This window comes from Leuresthes tenuis, unplaced genomic scaffold (assembly GCF_036924035.1).
Source record: "Leuresthes tenuis unplaced genomic scaffold, fLeuTen1.0.hap1 SCAF_23, whole genome shotgun sequence".
Classification (NCBI taxonomy): domain Eukaryota; kingdom Metazoa; phylum Chordata; class Actinopteri; order Atheriniformes; family Atherinopsidae; genus Leuresthes; species Leuresthes tenuis.
This window is the reverse complement of record NW_027325377.1, coordinates 10,288,874-10,308,879: the sequence shown is the minus strand read 5'-3', so window position 1 is coordinate 10,308,879 and position 20,006 is coordinate 10,288,874. Positions and strand designations below refer to the sequence as shown.

At 37.9% G+C, this 20,006-nt stretch overlaps 1 protein-coding gene across 2 annotated transcripts in view; it reads right to left on the bottom strand.

The window, feature by feature from the left end:
- Positions 1 to 19,110, bottom strand: part of chst11 (carbohydrate (chondroitin 4) sulfotransferase 11) — a 72,687-nt gene extending 53,577 nt beyond the window's left edge. The window contains exon 1 of one of the 2 annotated variants that reach the window (XM_072377860.1): positions 18,905 to 19,110. In XM_072377860.1, coding sequence (XP_072233961.1) covers positions 18,905 to 19,022 — 118 coding nt within the window. In that variant the 5' untranslated portion in view covers positions 19,023 to 19,110. The remainder of the gene's footprint in view (positions 1 to 18,904) is intronic. The other variant, XM_072377861.1, reaches the window with a different exon arrangement.
- Between the last annotated feature and the right edge of the window lie 896 nt (positions 19,111 to 20,006).

Genomic DNA, 20,006 nt, shown 5'->3' with positions numbered 1-20,006 from the left:
GGGGCAGAGTGTACACCTCCTTAGCTTTCAAATAAAGTTAAAATAAATATTCTTCTAAAAAAAAAAAAAACTAGACAACTACATAAGTGTTTCCAGTACTTCCAGTACATTTTTGGGTTAGCTAACCAAATAAGTTGCTTTTTAATTGGCATGTCAGCTTGTTGTACACAAAATGTATTAAACAGTAGTCATGACCTATCGTCAGAAAAGAGAGAGAGACCCCTTCTCACTTTTTTTTTCTTCTCCATTATACTATTGTGAATAAAATCTTAACATACAACAAAAATCAAGCACTTGAGCAGGGGCATTGTGTTAGGAATATTTTCCCAAAAAAGTACAATTAAATACATGCACAATGCACATCGAAGGTGTGGTCTAAAGATATACATCAAATCATGGATCCAAACCGGCAGTTCTTTTCTTACTATTATGACATCAATGCCATATGGAAGCCATATACCCATTAAGTTGGTCATATTTTCAAAACTGCAAGTCAATAAATAAGCCAACAAAAATTATCCTGGTCCTTTGATACACAATCCTTGTCTCGGTCTCTCGCTTTTTACATTATTTATTCATCGTCTTTTTCTCCTCACAGTTCAGATGTGTTCAAATACCCACAAAAAACACCAAAACAAAAACAAGTGAAAATAGACACCAGGCACACTCACTGCCAAAAGTCACACTTCTGCTGAACTGTGTTGGGAAGACCCCTCAGCCAACCAGGACACTGTTCCATACCCACTGCAGCTCAAACTCCCCATCACTATGGCAACCCTATCCCACCTGAAAAGCAATCTGGTAGTAGGGAGAAGGTGTGAACGCTTCATGCATTTGTTTCTCCTCTTCCTCTGCCTTTTATCTCAGTCATTCTTTGTAAATTTTTCTACCTCGCACTCTGTCTCAGTTTGTCTTTTTATCAGCAGTCACCAGATGCCAAGCTAGACCTTATAAATATCTCCTAATCACCATTGCTAATGATTCATGAGACATGTAGATGGATAACCGACAGATACATATACAATCCTCCTACATACATAACAGCATAGGACAGATAGGCTTTATAGGCAGTAAGAGGCAGATTATTTAATGGTTTTTCTGGCCGCCTGGTGAAAGTACCAGCACAAAATGATGAGCACAGGAGAGGAAAGGATGCAACAAATGGCTAGACAGGATTTAAGAGGATTTAAGTGGAGAAAAGAAGAAAGAACAGGAAATGACAAAAGCTAACAGAGAGTAGATGAGAGGAGAAAGTAATCATTTTCATACCAGAGTTTGACCACGCCTTCCAGACTATGGTACTAGTCATAGGTACAGTCAATAAAGGAACATCTGTTCAGTTGGACTTTGGTCTGTATCTTTCAAAACCACATCACTTGACACATTCAATTTTACATTCTTAAATTGTTCAATTTACTCATGTGCAAAACAAAGTTGTTTTGCTTCAAGTGGAATAAAACCCTTAATTTCAAAGAGCTTACAGAACAATTGTTCGGAATTATTTTCATTTATAATTGTGTTGCAAATCAGTACCATCAGCCAGAGCCCAGATTTGAAAGTGAACATCTCTGCAGAGATCTGAAAATGGCTGTGCACCGACGTTCCCCATCCAACCTGATGGAGCTCTAGCGGTTCTGCAAAGTCTAACGGGGGAAACTCCCGAAAAATAGGTGTGCCAAGCTTGTAGCACATACTCAAAAAGACTTGAGGCTTCTAAAAAGTATTGAGCAAACGCTGTGAATACTTTGTTTTATTTTTGTTTTTTGTTTTTAATAAATTAGCAAAAGTTTCAAACAAACCTGTTTCACTTTGTCATTATGGGGTATTGTGTGTAGAGTTTTGAGGTAAAAGATGAATTTAATCTATTTGGGAATGAGGCTGTAACATAGGATATTGTGGAAAACGAGGAGCACTGACTACTTTCTGGATGCACTGTATGTATGCCACTTCTAGTAGAGTTTTACAATGATTAAGCATTATGGACAAAAAAGTGAGTTATTTTGCAAAGTTATATGGACATTTTGATATTTTTTTCTACTTTCATTCTGATACATAATTGGAGATCAATATAACTTCTGAGTCTGAATATTTCCTAAAAGAAAATATTTGGAATTAACTATGTCCTCAACATCATAGACTTTAAGAAATTTGCTTCTATGTCAGTATGAGTGGTTGCTGCTGAGTCGTTTTTAACCTGAGAAGCCAAATGGTATTTAGTTATAGGAATTCTTTGTTTTCTTTATGCATTCACTATATAAAGAGTTCATAGAGCATGCTTTCCCAGCATGCAGCATTGATATTAATATATAAATGTATCGCATGTCAAATTCATATCAATGACCAAGAGATGACAAAGGATATGAGTACATGGGGGGAAATATTACAAAATGAAGAGAAGAGTGGATAAGAGAAGAGATTTACAGAGTAAAACAAAGTGTGAGCAGACTACAGCAGAGATCAGAGGGGCAGGAGACAGCTGTTATTAACCCTCAGGTTTTATGACGCTCTGCTGTGCTTCCCTGGATGTGGTTTGGCTGGTGTCAGGCTTTGACTCTCAAGTACTGTAAACAACAGTCACAAACAACTCTTCCTTGGTTTTTAGTTGCTATGTGTAACTCTGTCATATGGAATAACAGCCATATAATTTTTGGGCCATTCATTTGCATAATTAGAGTGAAGAGATGACAGAGACATTTGTCAGCCTCTAACAGCTTTTGCATAGTGCATCTTCTACATTTTAGATGAGTGTACGCAAAATATATGTTGTCAAAGACAAGCTGCAGCTTTGAATGCTAGTTAATATAAAACAATCCAAAGAAACCAAAGTTTGAGCAAGACAAAAATTCTTGTTGGAAGCACGTGCCCTTGTTCTGGTTGTCTTTTAAAAAAATATCTTAAAATTGTGTACTCTTTGCTTTAAAAAGAATACAATCAGATAAACTAGTTCAGATAAGACTATAAAACATAGCCTACTAGAGAATCTTAGATGTTGTCAGGCAAATTTTTAATAATTTAGGACAACCAAGATATCCATGTCCCTCTGCTTCTACTCTTGCTGTCTCTTTAAGCTAACTGCCTATTTCTAAAACTTAATTTACAGACATAGTAAGAAGATAATACTTGAAACTACAATAATAAACAACATACAATAACAAACAACATCTGATAGTGATTCAATGTCAGTAAGTGTATTTAGAAACGTTAATTTTTTTGGCAGCTGATACCAAGATTTAGCTTACATCTTCATCAATACTTTTTTTTATCTGAGCAAGCCTTTTCAAGTTTACTTAAAAATTTTCTGATTTTCTATATAAATTAATTTAATAAAGCTTTAAAGAACTCAAGTTTAAAGGATCAGAATAACTGCCTGCTCTACTTTACTACTGTCCATTTCTTACAGGCTCATTTTTTTCATAACATCTACCGTCTTTATCTGCTGGACACCACATTCTTCACACCATTGTGTGGTCTCCCTTCTCTCCACAGTTGTCATTAATTCCTGTTCCCACCAACCCTTTCTCTTTTATTCTGCCTCTATACCGCCTCTTTTCCTTCTTTTTCTGATGTGCTTGCCATATTCAGACATAATGTTTTCCTGGCATTGCCACTGTGATTTTAATGTCTGGCATGGGCTGGTGGTGTCTGGTCAGGCCATGCCAGACACTAAATTCACAGTGGTACGTGGTTAAGTTAGGATATTGAACTTGAGTGTGTAATCAAGAAAGACTGTGTATATTTACTTTGGTGGGGGTATGGTGGGGTGTTGAAAAATAGCACGTTTTAAAAATTCAGCTTTGGTTGGTAGGTGAGTCCATCCGTCTATTTCTTGTACAACAAAGACATTTCATCCATAAAATCTGTTTAAAACTGGACTTTAAGAAACATCTTGGTCACTCTGGAAAGCAATAGTGGGAAAACGTGTTATTCATCCTTCCACCAACTCATTTTATGTGGTTGACACTTGTGCCCAGCCTAGTGCCCTCTTGAAGGTTTTTGCGCTTTTATTTTACTTTCTTTGTGTCTTTTGTTATATTAGAGACTTGGAGCAAGTTAGGGCAGGGAAGTTGGTAAGTGTAATAACTACCGACAGAGCAGTGCATTTGCTGCTACTGTGCTAGTGAGCATGACTGTGCTGGTGAGAGTGTCATTTCTACTGCTGCTTTCTGCTCACTCTGCTCACTCACTGCTCACTCCAGCTATTGTGGATGTGTACAGTTAGTAACATTAAATTGATCCATCTTTTAATTTCTCTGTCATACTCTTGCCTTTTTTGAGCAATAAGCATCACTAAAATGAATGTTCTCTAGTGACCAACTCTGAGCTAAACAAAGCTTGGTCCACATATATAAAGCAAGCAAAAATGCTGAGAAGGCTTTTCTATTAGATTTAGTGTAACGATTCCAGATTTCTCAGATCCAACCATTACGTAAGATGTGAGCACATTAAAAGATGTTTAAAATGTGTTTCTCATTCACTCCTTCATACATTCTTACATTTTTATTATATGCATGCAGCGCTTTTTCTCTATCGTATACTCGTACAGCAATGATCATATGGAGGTGGAAATGTGTCTAGCAGACACTTTGACATGTTGAAATTAAACCGGCAACAATCCAACGGACAATCGCTTCTCCACCTGAGCCCATCTTTTTAGATTCCCATTTGTTGTGGATATCATCATTCATCTGAGGATGGATTTTTCTGTTTGTTACATCTAAGACATTATTCAAAAACATTCTTCAGTGCCTACCTTTTCACACAGTTATTTGCTTGTTCTCATGAAATATAAAAAAATATTACATGCCTCTCAAAGGATCAATTCTCCCCATATTGAAAATGATTCCTAAATGGTGGACACTTTCTATCACCTCCAACTAAAAGTCAACAATTCACAGTCAATAATAATCTAAAAGACACACTGACATTGACATAATTATACTCACAAAGTTTGCTGCTAAGAGGATATCTATACTTTTTGAGAGAATAAACTAATCTGTGCAGCAAGATTGGCTTGTCAACTTAACAACTCCATCTTCAAGTTTGCAGAGTGGTTTGTGGGCTTGTGTGTGTGTGTGTGTGTGTGTGTTTGCCGAGTCAGCAATGAAGAGAGTTTTGTTTGCCAGGCACTGCCAACATGTCCTCCTTGACCTCTTTATAGGAACATGAGAGGAGTCTTTGAGACTCCATCAGAGTGGCCAGCTTAGAAGGCTCTGCCCTGTATAGTGCACTATGAAATTTGAGGCAAAGAGGCCGGTAGCAGAATCCACCCAGTCCACGGGCCAAACCAGCCATGCTGGCAAAATAACCAAGGCTGGAGAAACTCCTCAAATGCCAGATGGACAGATGACGGAAAAGAAAGATGCATAAAGGGACTGCGGTAGAAAAGGGGAGTGCTTGGATAAAAAAAAGAAAAAAGAAAGAAGAATAAATGATGTGAAAATAGTGTATAGTAGCACAATTAACCAGATAGTACAGTGCATTAATCGTCACAGATTTAGAAGTCAGCAATTTTGACTGAAAGCACTTTTGCTCTCCACAACAGAAACAATTGGAAGGAAGGATTGGACATTGATGTTATTTGTTTTAATACAATCAATATATTTTCCTCTGAAAAGCTGATCATAACTCAAATTGAGAGCCGTGACTACACTGTTAATGTGCCTGTCTAGTGTTAAGACTGTTTATAAATGTTGCCAAGTCCAACATAGAAAGATTGACATTTTGATATATTACAATAAAAGCCCCAGGGTAGTGAGTCAGACATGAAGCTGACACATTTGGTCACTGTCAGATAAATGGAAAGCAGTATCCTTCTGAAAGGGGCCTAATTAGGTCTAAGAGAACTCGCAAAAGAGAGCTCAAAACGGTGTTGCGGTAACTGAGAAATCCTGACTTGGAAAATGCTAGTCTTTCATTATTTCTTTATGACCAACATCTTTTGGTTTCCCTCTCTAATAAACTTTACAAATTTGGATCATGACAAAAAAATCCCGTTACTAATTTGTAATGTAAACTCACGATATTCCTGACTACACCTCAATGAGATCTTTTAGGCTACTGTCTCCAGAACACATTATATAACACTACTTTTGGCTAAATGATGCACCATATAGGACAACCTAACAGACCATATCACTGTAGATCAAGATATAGAGGTACAAACTAATGAAAAAAAAAAGGATCTTGCACCTTTATACCATTCTAACATAAAATCCTTCCAACAATGCCCAGCATACAAAAGACTGATGACTATTAGCAGTCTTGTAGGGAAGGTGGATAGTTCCTTTTAGCAAGCAGAATGAGCCAAAACACAGAACGTAGACAGAGGAAGAATTAAAGTAGGTGAGGGAGGAGTGGAAAATTGTTGTCCCAGTTGTTCTGTAAAGTGTCCCAGTGGATGGTGGCAAATTTGGAATGTTCTTCCTCTAACTGTTTAATGAAACACATTAAACACCCTCTTTATTTTCTCACATTAATACACACGAGCACCATGCACTATTGTGCAATAACTTTCAAAGAGTGCCTATGTGCATCCAGTTAACTTTACTTAATTCTTAAATCAATGCATTGACATTCCTAAAGATAAGGATTCAAGGTAGACTTACAAACAACACACACACTGGCAGACATTTGTGTGTGTTTTGCATGTTTATTGTCGAGATACTGTCACATGTGGGTTAATGCCTACTGAGACATCTTGAGCACCCACTCCCTCAATCCCTTCCAGGTTTTTAATGTCCAAATGTGCCCACAATGTGACAACTTACTACTAAAGGATAACACCTAAAAACCAAATTAATTCTTATCGGCAGTAGCATTCCGATCACATATATCTGCCAACTGCTGTCATTGGCCTGCAGAAGAGCAGGAGGAGCTGTGCTTAATGACCATGGGGGGCCATTCCATGCAATTAAGAAGAAGCTAGCATCCAGCCCGTACAAGATTATCAGACAAGCCTCCTCAACACCAACTTTATACATCTTATTAAGGTCAAGATGTTTTCAATGATCATATCAGGATTAATGAAACAGCAGGCCCTCAACTTTCTCACCCCACCTAATTAAGATTAGAGTATTCTGGTCAAATTAATGGGAGAATTATATAACAGCTGTCTGTGGCAAAGATTTTGGTAATTTTGGGTACTTTCTTTTATATTGGAGAGACTTACAGGTGCTATTGCTTTTACTAAAGATGTCACTTATTTTGATTAACAAATTAATTGAACATTAATTAAGTTCTAATCATCACTGTGCTACATGTAGTTAATATACTGTATTTCTACTATAGATGTAAATAAAGAAAGTAATTACTAAACTGAAAATAAAGATTTTGCAAATACAGTTTCATTTTTCATAAAGCTAAATAATCCCTTACAACGAGCTCAAGTCAGAAGAAACATTGCATTTGCTGGATGTTTTAAAAAAAAAAAAATTATATTAGTTTACATCTTTACAGCATTTTGTTAAATGCTAAACCAAAAAAATCTCAAGCCAAAATATATAAGTTTTGATGTGTCTCAAATATGAGTGACTCACTGTGAGTAAGTATTTTGAATGGCTTGATACCAGTGCCACAGATTCGAGCTTTGATTTAAAAGTCAGTGATAGCCAGGGAACAGTGATCAATAATCTTGAAAACATTCCTTAACCAAATGGCAGATAGTTAAATGTACCACTTAATGCTCACTCACATTTACAAATAATTTAATATGATTAAAAATAATGGAAGGGGAAGTAGTCAGGCTGCAGTAGCAAAGCCAGATAACAGTGATAAGATATAATTTATGTTCAAATGATGCCAACAGTCTGTATGACTAAACAGGGGTGTTTTAAAGTGTTTTTTTTTTTAATGATATCTGCCTTGAGAAGTAAACAGCATCTGTGTCACTGAAAATTAAGAATATGATAAGGACTAGGCTATGCTATGCACCATTTCGTTGCTATTTCCAAAAAGCGACCCAAATAAGAAATAAGTTTCTTCATAAAAAGAATGGTATTTCTCATTCAAAAAAGCTAATTAGGTTGGATGTTGTTACATTTCCAGACAGAAACAACAATAAAATTGTTTCTATTCATGTGTACAGTCACTTGAGACACTTTTTTTTTTTTAAATTACTGCCAGAATTTAGAAATGTAGCTACTTATGGGTTAACTAGCATGACATCCTTCCAATAGAGTCTCATTTCCCACTGTTTCGTCAGTGGAACATGTTAATGTGTCAAGTTAACAAACCTTGAACTCAACCTATGAACAAATCCACTGATCACAAAGACTGAGTGAAAAGGGCTTGATTTGCTCTCAGCTTTTGGTTCTAACTTTGGTCCAATTTAGTCATGCTGTGGAGAACTATGAGATGAAAAGGAACATTCAAGCATTCATCTAACAATAACACACAGAGACATAAATACAAAAATGTATAATTTACTAATTCTCACAACAAAATTTGAATCACCCAAATCCTCCAAATTCTCAATTGCTGCCTTTGAACCTATTGGCTTTTTCAAGTCCTTACATGCACTCTTACTGAATTCTTCAATAGGTACCATCGCTTTTCCTGCTAGTAGCAGACACCCTTTTCCCTCCACACACAACCACAAACACTCCAGATGTCACAGTGGAGCATAAAAGTCTGACAGATGTTGGCCATGTTTCACTTTAGTGTAGCACAGGGTTTTAACCGTCCCACATTCACACTTGTAATGGAGATAAAAATTGTTTGGTACAATCCAATCTTTGCCTTTGGCAGGGTGACTAAACATAAGATGGATGGCTACCTCTCAAAACATCCATTAATAAAAACAGATCAACCTGAGACACAGTTTATGAAGTGTGGCAAGCACCTCATGTTGAGGTGGAGACAACTCTTGTGATGCTCTAATTTCTTGTCATTAATGCCCTTACCTCCAACTCATGGAGAGATGGAGGAAATGATCCTCTCAAATACTGAGAAGAAAGGTCAGGTTGAACAAAAGCAGTCATTCAGTTGCAATGGACAGATTTGTTCCAGAGATTACTCGTTTAAGATAGAGCACAACTAAGGCGTAGAGATAAGAGATTAGGGTAACAATTGTGACATTTTAGAGGAGTTGAGGCTTGGTAATATAATCCTTCATCAAATTCTCTTGATGTCTGCCTTTTTGATAAAATTGAAACTGAAATACCAGATCCACAATGCAATATCCACAAACATCTGGAAGACCATCATTTGTTAAATACAAATGTGTACACCACAACACACAGCTCCTTTCATCATTGCTGTTTCAGCATGAGGGAAGGCACTTCCTGCATGCAGTTTTATGGCACTAACATATTTGGTTACAGTCATAGACTCATACAAGTTGTCTTTAGATCAAGGGAACCACAGACACAGCAGACTCCTGTTCCCCAGAAAGAGGGGGAAGTAAAGCAGGGTGACTGCAGTGTTCTTCTACCAGTATCCCGTGTGCAAGGATACTGGTATGTCTGCTGTAAGAGAATGATTGAGTGTGTGTTTCAGATCCCCTCAGGCAGGAAGGCCAAACTTATGACACAGAGATGAAGATATCAGAGATGCAAAAGGGGAGACAAATGGGTCTGGAGGGGCTTCACAGATTTTACACTAACAGTCAGACGATATCCGTCTTTTATTTTCCCCCACAATAACTCACAATGGTTTGTTGTTCTGAGTAATGGAAATGTGTCATGGTGTCTGTAAATGTAAAAAAAAGCCATGTGAGCTGGTGTGAGTGACTAATATATTTCTACTCACTAAGGTACTCACAAAAGTAGAAATGTGCTCACAATGCCAGGCAAAGAGAACATCTTTCACCGATTCTGTTAGCCTCTTTCATAAGGCACAGTAAGTCTCAATCAAGTTCGAAAAAAAAGTATGGGTTCTCTTATTTTGTGGCAGCTCTTTCATCGCCTCTCTAATGAAGTCCAGACGCTCAAGCAGATGGTCACCGACTCAGTCAACCAATTGAGCCCTCCTCCTCAGGTCTCCAGCTGCCTTAAAAAAAACTCCAGACAGTGCAGTGACACAGTCGGCCTGCTCTTGGTGACTGGGAGCTTCAGGAAGAGAATATGGGGCACTAAGCTCATAAAGATATAAAGAATATAAAGCAAGATAATACAAGCCATTTTAAGGATGCTGTGTTTGACCAGTTACAGAAGTTTAAGAAAGTCAGTGGCAATAGCGACTGAAAGGAAACTCAGTCATAATTAATATAGATGACTTTGACTTTCACTGGTAGCATTTAAATACATATGATAATAAAGTATTGAATCTGATAACTGATTTTCATACCCGTTAGAGCCATCATTAATATTTCCAACAGATCTGATTTGAAGAAGTGAAAGCCTGATGAATCCATTTGATACAGGGAAGTTTAACTTCCAGACTGCTGACTCCACAAATTTAGGTGTAACAGCTATAGATTGATATTATGAAGATACATTCACGATTATTCTTTCCCATAACCATAAAAAAGAGTTATACACCCTGAAGCTAACTTAAACAACAAAGTCATATAAACTAACACATACATCCATTACTTCACTTCTGGATATCCTACAGTCCAGAGCAGAAAACTGCTCCACCTAGCCATGTTTTTCTGACATGTTCACAAGCCAGATTAGATCTTTCCTGTGTGTTCTGACCTATCCAGGGGTCTCCCTTAATTTGGACAAGCCCTGATGGCACATAGGTCACTGATCTGAGCCTGAGCCATTCCACTGCTTCGTTTTAACACAAAAGCTCTAGGTTTAGCTCTGGATGAATGAGCTATCTCATCTCAAAGAGTGTGTCAAGCTGTCTTATAGCAGAAACCCATTTCTTTTTGGCACTAATATTTGTATCTCTTCTTATCCTCTCTTGTCTCCCCCACTGTTTTTGTTTCAGAGGACTTTTTCTTTCATCATGGTGATGTTGCCAGGCAACCCATAGATAAGCGGCCCAAAAGTACCGGGGAAAAAAATGCACCACAGTTGTTTGTCAGAGACAGTTGCATCGACGAGCAGGTAACACCTTTCTGTACTGCAAACATTTGAATTTCAATTCTAAAGAAAGGGTTTACATCTAGAATAGTTAAAACATTTTAAAGCTGTTGTGTGTAGAATTTGAAAATGTCAAATGAGGCAATGAAAGCAGTCTGTTACAGCACTAAAGGCTCCATTATACTCCATTCCAGATTCACACACAAACAAGGCTCCACAGACATACAAATAGCTTTTCTTCTAATAGCACCTGGTTGAAGGATGCGTTGCAACCATGTCCATTTCCAGAAACAGGGACTCTACACATTTGCTCCTTCAACAAGTCAGTGTATTCACAATAAACTGGTGGCTATTCACCCATAGTTATAGCATAGCAGGTTTACCCTACTGTACTTTCACATACAAAGGGCTGCATAAAGTTAAGCCTCTATGTGATGTCCTCATTAAAACATATTCCATTATGCAGAATCTCTACAAAAGTCAGAGAAATACAAAAAACCTTTACACTTTAACAGACTACACAAACTCTTGTATCATAAAATCAAAGCGATTTCATCTGTAGATTCTACATGTATTGTTTTCTAAAATATATTTCCTAAGAAATTGAATGGTTTATGTATGAGAATTAATGTGTACTGCTACTGAATGTGGATGTTAAAAGTCACAGCAGGAGACAGCAGGGAATCCACCCCTCCCCCCTGATGTGTTGGGATGTTTGATCCAGGATTTAGAAACAGAGCAGGGCAGGAAAACAGCAGTAGCACTAAGATTACACAAACAGGACATCCGGATAACATTCTCACAATACACATACAGACACATACAGGAGCTGGGTACTGATCTGGGATGAAAGACAATGACTAGCACTGGGAGAAGGGATTGCACAAACATCCACATGAGTGTAGTCTCACAAACAAGCAGAGTGCAAATATACAAATTAGATCTCTTTGGGTCATCTCCTCTCACTGTGTTAATGTGACATGGTCTCTGAAGAGCTCTGAGGCAACAGTAAACCAAAACCAACAGTAAAAAAAGCAACATTTATTGTAGCAACAACTGGTACTGCAGTTAGATTTATAAAGACATCCATGACTGGTGCAGCTCTTCATGCTTTTTAATCCAATTTGGAATTGGATTAGAGGGGGGAAAATGCACTGGTGAAAACTGTCTTGACAGTGCTTACCTTTAAGTAAGTTTGATGCTTTTGAATATTAATGTGATTGTTGCAGCAAAATAATTATTGGTAATAATAATTGTGCATTATCTAACTCAACTGAGCAAAAACATTTGAATAAGCATTGTCTATATTCTCTTAAGTTTCTTATCTGATGTATTAGGGCCAAACCATTATGCCCATTCTTAGATTGTTTATAGATTATGGACTGTATTCTGAGGAAAGGCTTGATCATAATTCAGGAAAAAAAGTTCTGGATTGGAATTACAGCAGTTCTAACCCTTCTCAAAAATGTCAAACTGATTTCTCAGAGGATGTTGGAAAATGTCCACCCTTACAACAAGATACCCTCTAATTACTAGTTTGATTCACACAGCAAGATTTTACATTGATGACAAACACACATACATTATACAAAAAAATGTCTCGGTTTTATATGACTAGAAATTGAATACGTTTAGAATTTTCTTTATTAGCCAAACGAAACAAGTCGTTAAAGACGTCACTATATGGATATCATCATCTGAACGAGAGGAAGCTTGTTGAATTAAACTGATTTGGGGAAGATGAACTTCCTGATTGAGAAGATTTATAGAACGAAAGGCATCAAGGCTTGTGGTTTGAGAATTAAAGTGTATTTCTCAGATTACAGGGTCCCACATTAGAGTTAACTGATCTTAGCAAATCAAAACCTCTCTTTGTGTCAGCTACAGCTGACTCTGCCACCACAGACCAACGAAGGTGAGGAATTTCAAGTTTCCTGTAGAAATTCCAGGCAGAAGTATTTCATTCTTTTTCAAGACGTTCCCATGCCTTGCTTTAAAAAAGGATAAAGTGCCTCACTTCCGTTGTTATTATATAAAAATACCTCACTTACATAGGCACACAGACACAAACAAAGAGAAAAAATATTTATGGGCTTAGTTGAGGTCACTTAAGTCTGACTTTAGGTGTAAATGATCACCGAATGAGGGCATAAGGGCTTTGTGGCAAGACAGGAAATGTGAGTTGCAACCTTAAGGTCTGGGTGCAGCATATGGTTAGAAGTCACAGGCTAAAAAAAAAAGCATACAACAGCAGTTTCTCTTTCTCTCTCTCTTTCCCTCGCTTTCACACACACAGAGGCTCAAAAATATCCCAGAGGCACTTCACAAAGACACAAAACAGGCAGCCTGCAGAGCAAACTCCCTTATTAGCCTTGCCATTTTCTGCAGCTACAATACCTTTAAAGGACCAGTAGAGACTCAGACTAATGAGGCAGAAAAGAGCTGTCACAGACATGAAGTAACTTTAAGCTCAAAGTGAATGCAGGTAGACAAGATGTTGGACAGATGCACACAGGTCATTACTCAGTGATATCACTCACAGCAGCTAAATTAAACAAGCTGGCCATTTAGGAAGAAATTTAACAACAGGCATGACAATCAATATCCAGGATGAATCAGGTACATTTCACTGATCAGCTGTTCTAGCTGTTTGTGTGTCTGCAGATATGTGCACTATGTCAGAAATCTACAAAATATCCCTTTTAAAACCTTGCAAGTTTATTTGGAGAAAAGCTATTACTCTCTATATCTTAATGGATTAATAAAACATTCAATATGGCCTCCACTACAACTGATGGGATTGGCTATATCTAAAATAAATATAATCTTTAGGTTGTTGGTCTCGACTGGGATTTTTGCCACTTTCCAAAGAAGCTGCGGACCATGGGCATTAACACCTGATCAGAAACTGATTATCCTGATATCTATATGTAACTAATTTCCATGCCAGGATAATTCACGAAACAAAGCCTGAAACCATATAAAAACCTAGATGCCTGGTTGCAGTTACAAAAGGGCTTTTGTCTGTCAGCAAAATTAAGGTGCAAATCGACATTCTGGTTTGCAGAAAATAAGTATTATTTTCTTCCAACTTTAGTAATGAAAACTGTAAGCATGAAATAAATTATCATACAGAATCAACTGTGCAGCACAATTGTGACTTGTGAGATAATTAAAATATTTTAGGAACTGACTTTTTGCTACTTTGTCATGGTTTCTTATAAGCTTTTTCCATCATCTCCATAATCTTAAATCATTGCAAAAAACATTTGACTTGTTAACCTGGGGATCAGGGTTACAAAGGCAGGTTACAAATGTGATTTTACCATTCATCAAAAAGTCAATTAACCTAATTTGAACATCTTTGGAGTAAACTATAAACTTTCAGTAATTTTCTGTAGACATTTTACTTGCAAAATAGACCTCTTATTGTTCCACAATGGTTGTCATGGCTAGCTAACATCTAACCTTCATCCAAAACTGTATACCAAAAGAGGCTATGTTACAGATGTTTTTTCCATCAAATGCAAAACCTTCCATGGTTTATCATAATATTGTACAACAGAAAATTTCCTCAGACATACATCCCAGACACAAAGTATTCACAGCAAAACTATATTCACAAGCTTGGATTCCAGTTGTCTCTATGAATGACAGAAATTATTTTCTCTTCTCCTTACTTCTCTCTTCTCCTTTTATAGAATTTTGTAAAATAGAAAACCCAGTGTTCTTTCTGAAACTGCTGGTACAGTTTATAAAATGCTCCCATTTTAGATGTTTTCTGTGTTTTCCAACCTGTCAAACAGTGTGGCCATTAAGGTGGCTGTCCCTTCCCACTACCAGTCCCATTTCCCCTCTGTTACTTGTAGGGGCAGTACTTAACACAATGCCTTTACGTGTTGTACTGAAGGGTATGAAAAAAAATTACATACATGACCATTTCATCTGGAGGACATGTAGGAGTAGAATACACACGATGCAATCTCTGGATCACCAGAGTTCTCACAAATAACAATTCTCTTCTCATAAAGCTTCACACTTCTCTGCACCGACAGATGTCACACTAACTTGACATCAAGATAATGTCATTCTCCAACAAAGATCAAAACTACTTCAATATCTAAATAAGAAAGCTAATTATTGTCACAAAATGTCAAAGTAGTTGTGAATGTATGAAAACAACAACTATGCAACTATGAAATCAACAGGTAAAGGCATTTCTCATACTCACAACACAAAAACCTACGTTTATTTTACCAACCCAATGTTTTCCACACTGTAAGGTTCCAGGCTACAGATTGCTCTGTTGATTATTCTAAGTTAAGTTTCTATTTTTTTCAACAGTTTCAGTGGTAAAAATATAAAACAATGTCAGTTATGTCTGGTAGAGGCAGAGAAGTCAGAGACAGGGATCTGAAATCTCAGAAAGAAAAACAAAAGTTATTTTGGGCTGGTTACCATATGATATAGAAAACAGTGAAACTGTTTCTTTGTTTCTTAAGGTAAATGACAAAAGGTAAACAAGACTGTTGAACAAAATGCAGAATTTTACTTTACATTAGCACAAAATGATCTAATTACTTCAGTATCAGGGCACAGACAGGGCAATATTTGATAAAAATGCATATCCTCCTTTGACACACAAGAACAAGCGTAACAGGATTCTGAGTAAGAGAACTGGCAGTTTTCTGTCCATTTTCAATAAACCAGATAATTCACTTCAAACAAAATCGAATATCCTGTGTTCTCAAACAGTGATTAAATACAAAACTGTAAGCTAATGCCACGCATTTGCATTCCTGGGTCATTTGCACAGTTGCTTAATGAAGAATCAAGATAAAATTCAAGTCACTTTCAAGCAAACTAGGAGTGGAATTTCTTTTTAATCATGAGCCTGACTTTGGTGAACACCAAATCCTTGTTCATTCAAATTTCCGACTGTACTAGTTATGGCTACGATGCAATATATTCTTTCCTACTTCCCACCCATCCCACTTCAGGCTCTTCTCAAAGAGGTCATGATCCTGAAGGTCCTGGGAGAAAGGTAAGAGTTTACATTGGGAGGCCAGATGGGATTCCTAGGCACACTTAACATGCCTGAACCAAGGAGACACTGTTTGGAACTTTATCTGATGGACAACAATGGTGCTGCCTTGTGTGTGCTGCGGGGGGGGGGGGGGGGGGGGGGGGCAAGAACAGAGAAAGTGAAGGAGGAGTTAGAGGCAAGGGACAAGATTAAGACATTTCAGAAAGAAGGTAAACAGACAAAGATAGATTTAAGAACAAGTGTTTTAAAGAAGGTAAACAACACTAAACACAGACTTCTCAATAGTATCTCACCTATATAATAATAATTAACATAATTAGCTAAATTAACACTGAAACATTAAAACTTGTATCCACACTCCAGCAGAAACACTCTGCTTTAGACATCTTCTCTTCAATCAGAGCATCCTGGGTGAAGCACCCTGTCATCACCACCACTAAATGGCCTGTGTGTGTGTGCGTGTGTGTGTTGGGTAGATGCTGATGCAATGTCTCGTGAAGATTGGCAGAACTCTGATAACGAACTTGATAACTTGAAACTTGAAAACGATGCTATGGAGTCTTGGTTAAATTTTTACAATCGATTCTCTTCCTGGAAGGCAATTTAATGATGTTTAACAGAGGAGAGATCTCACTTTGTTCAATGTTCCAAGTGCAGGAGAATGTAATTTTGAAATCAATTGTATCTCTCTGTAACCATGCCAGTCCTTGGTACTGGCAGGGTCAGTTCTCTCTTTATCTGATGGTACCCTGCGTTGCGTTTTAGGAATGGTATTGAGACTGGTTTGATTTCGCCTCCACCAACCGAGAATGCTGGTCAGGCACGGTTAATTCACACATACTGCAGAGGAATGGAAATGCTTAATGAAGGAACTTAAAAAGAACTCCCACATACAAACTGCTAAAAAAGGAACCGACTTACCTCGGGCGCATCCGTCCCAATACTGACGTCCATCAGGTGCAACTGATGACGTAACTACGTCAGCATTAAGGAGGAGACGCCCAAGAGCCAACATACCACACACATGTAAATATACGCAATAAATACACGCAGTAACTTCCAATATTACAATAATAAAAGCAAGTGGAATAATAACTATTTACTCCGTTACATCTATACGGACGTTTCAATGAGCTGAATCTTATTATAGGTGTAAAGAAGCAGCTCATCCAATTTTGAGAAAAAAGCAGCAGTGAACAGAACACTGTAGACAGTGTTGTTAACTGAACAGAAATATGGTTCAGCATATGGAACGTGGGAAAATGGGGCTAAATGTCTACATCCCAGTTATCCAGTGTTCAAAGTGACACCAACTCCAGGTCAAATCTAGATAAGTAAGTGCTATTATATAATACTGGTCATTATATTTTGTTTGTTGTAAGGTTTGTGTTCGTATGTCACCATGATATAAAATGGAAGTTCTCAATCATAAAAAAAAAATCATTACCTTTAGCATGTTACAGTAATTTTAAATGAGTAGAGGTCTTCAAAAGCAGTCCAACTGGTGATTTTACTTTTGGGGATTAGAAATAATAACTGTTGACGCTGCCAGAGACAACATCAGCACTGATGACTCACACAGCGCCACTGTATTCACATAGAATGCTTCCTGAATCAAAGCTGTGACAGCACGTCTGCTCAGTTTCATGCCGCTGTGGATTAAATTAGCCCCTTCACCCAACTGCAGCCTCATATTTCACCTCCCTTTAATCTCAGCAGCTCCATTGCTCAGATAGAGTAGCCTTTAACTTTCTGGTATAGTTATACAAGTTATAAAATGTACTGACAAAACATTTCAACCTACGAGTGAAAACGACGGGATTTCACTCAGATAAAGCGATCAATTTTGGATGGTTAGTGGAACCTGAAGTAGCCTATCATAAAGTGTAATTAATAAAAAAAATAATAATAATCAGCCCAAGCGCTTTGCATGCACACTTTTCCAGCAGCTGCATGTCATTATCATTTCTGCTTCTGAATAATTCAGTTCGTAAAAGCCAGCAAACCTGTTGTACAGTGGGTCAGCAGCACCGAGCCAAAGCAATCTGTGCGCTTGTGCACTGCGCGTACGAGCGCAACATCCTTTAATTTTAGTGCAACATAGACGCTGCTGTACAACAGAACGTTATCTCACCACTCCATTGGCGTGGATTTGACGAAACGGAGGTTTTTAAAAAGCATCAAATCAGATTACCTAATTAGCACAATGTGATGCAAATTCTCTCACAGAACCCCTGCTAATTTGAAGAATATTCCGTTTATTGTCTGGTAATTTGTTAAAGGCGCTCTCTCGAAACGCTCAGATTAGAGAGGACATTGGTCCCAAATGTTCCCTTGAGATGGTTTATATTTACATATGGGTTCCAGAATGATAAAATCATTATCATAGTTCAGTCTTCTCTGTACAGATCATAAAATGCGCAAGGAGGATATAATTTGGATCGCTTCAGGCTGTCAATGCCCACGCTGTGCAAAATCCAGCTGCCGGCCCGTTCACTGCTTTCAATCGCCAAGCCACGTTTTTGAAGACAAAAGCCCCCCCTTCCCAATTCTGCTATACTCGTGCCACTTGTCAGCTGAGAAGGAAGAAGAGAACAGCGAGTGGTGGCGTCCAACCACATCAAAACGCACTATATAGTAAAGTGCAACAACACAACCAGTCCAGAGTCTTGTAACTGCACCACATAAAAAATTCATACTGTACTACTCCTAGTTGATTTACGTCTTCAATTTGCAATTTTTCATCGGCTGCGCTACTGTAGGCTATACAACGCGAACAAATCGATGTGTCAGCATACCAGCAGACAGCCAGAAGAGATGCCATGCGTCAACATACACAAAGGTATAACACATGCGAGAGAAAGAGAAGAGAGGGAGCTCCTACCTGGTTGGAACATACTTTGGAAATAAAAGATGACCAGAATAAAGGATCCCAAACAAGTGGCAAAAACCATCCGGCATATCCTGCTCATCCTCATCAGTTCGCTTAGAGTCTGTTTCATGTCGGGACGGAGAGGTTGCGGCTCGCTTTGTTTTGGCAATGAAGGGCCGGTTTGTTGAAACCTCTGGGGGCTCTGGTGGTACTGATGAGGACTATTCGCCGGTCAATGAGCTGAACACATCCAACTCGGAGCGTACCACTACTGAGCTACAGGAGGGGGGTGAGGGCAGAGATGGCGTGGCGGGCGGTGGCACCCCAGCTCAGGGGAAATGAACGAGTCCACATTTATGCTTTGATTTAATGGCCTAACAGTTAAACCTGTTGTTTAAGCATGTTCAACAGGAGAAAATAGTTGACAATCAAAGACGTGTTTAGCGGATCACAAAGATGTATTGTTCTGTCATTTTATATCCTACATCAAGTTTAAGTGTGTCTAAACAATTAAATAGCTCTAATTTGTGTTGACATCTGTTTTGGTGGATAGTAACCTAACATATAAAAAAATGTATGATTATTTTTTACAACTAATGGCAGTGGTGGCTTTAGTTTTTGCAGACTAGTGGCAGCACTCCTCAACACTGGCTATGTTTAGGTAGTTAAATTGTCCGGCCCCAAGGTTACTACTACTAAACTATAGTAAGGTTGTACTGATACTATCCAGGGAATCAGTATAACCACAGAAAGTAGTTCAACTCAGTATCACTTGCACCAGCTGCAGCATTAATACAGTCTAAACGCATCTGAATGAATTTATAAACAATATTATGTACTATATCATTTTCTAAAAATACGTTTAGATACTCAAATTATGTAAATGTTGCGATAGAACACACACCCACACCATGAGCAAGTTCTGTATTTAGAAAAAAAAATAAAAAAATAAAAAAATACTTGAACAAAATTAAACAAAATGCTTGCCTTCTCTGCTATTACTTTATCAACATGCTCCACATACAGACACAGTGCCATCTTGTGGTCCAATAGCGCACACTGCAGAATATATAGTAGAGAAGAAAAGAATACAATGTAATAGAATAGAATAATA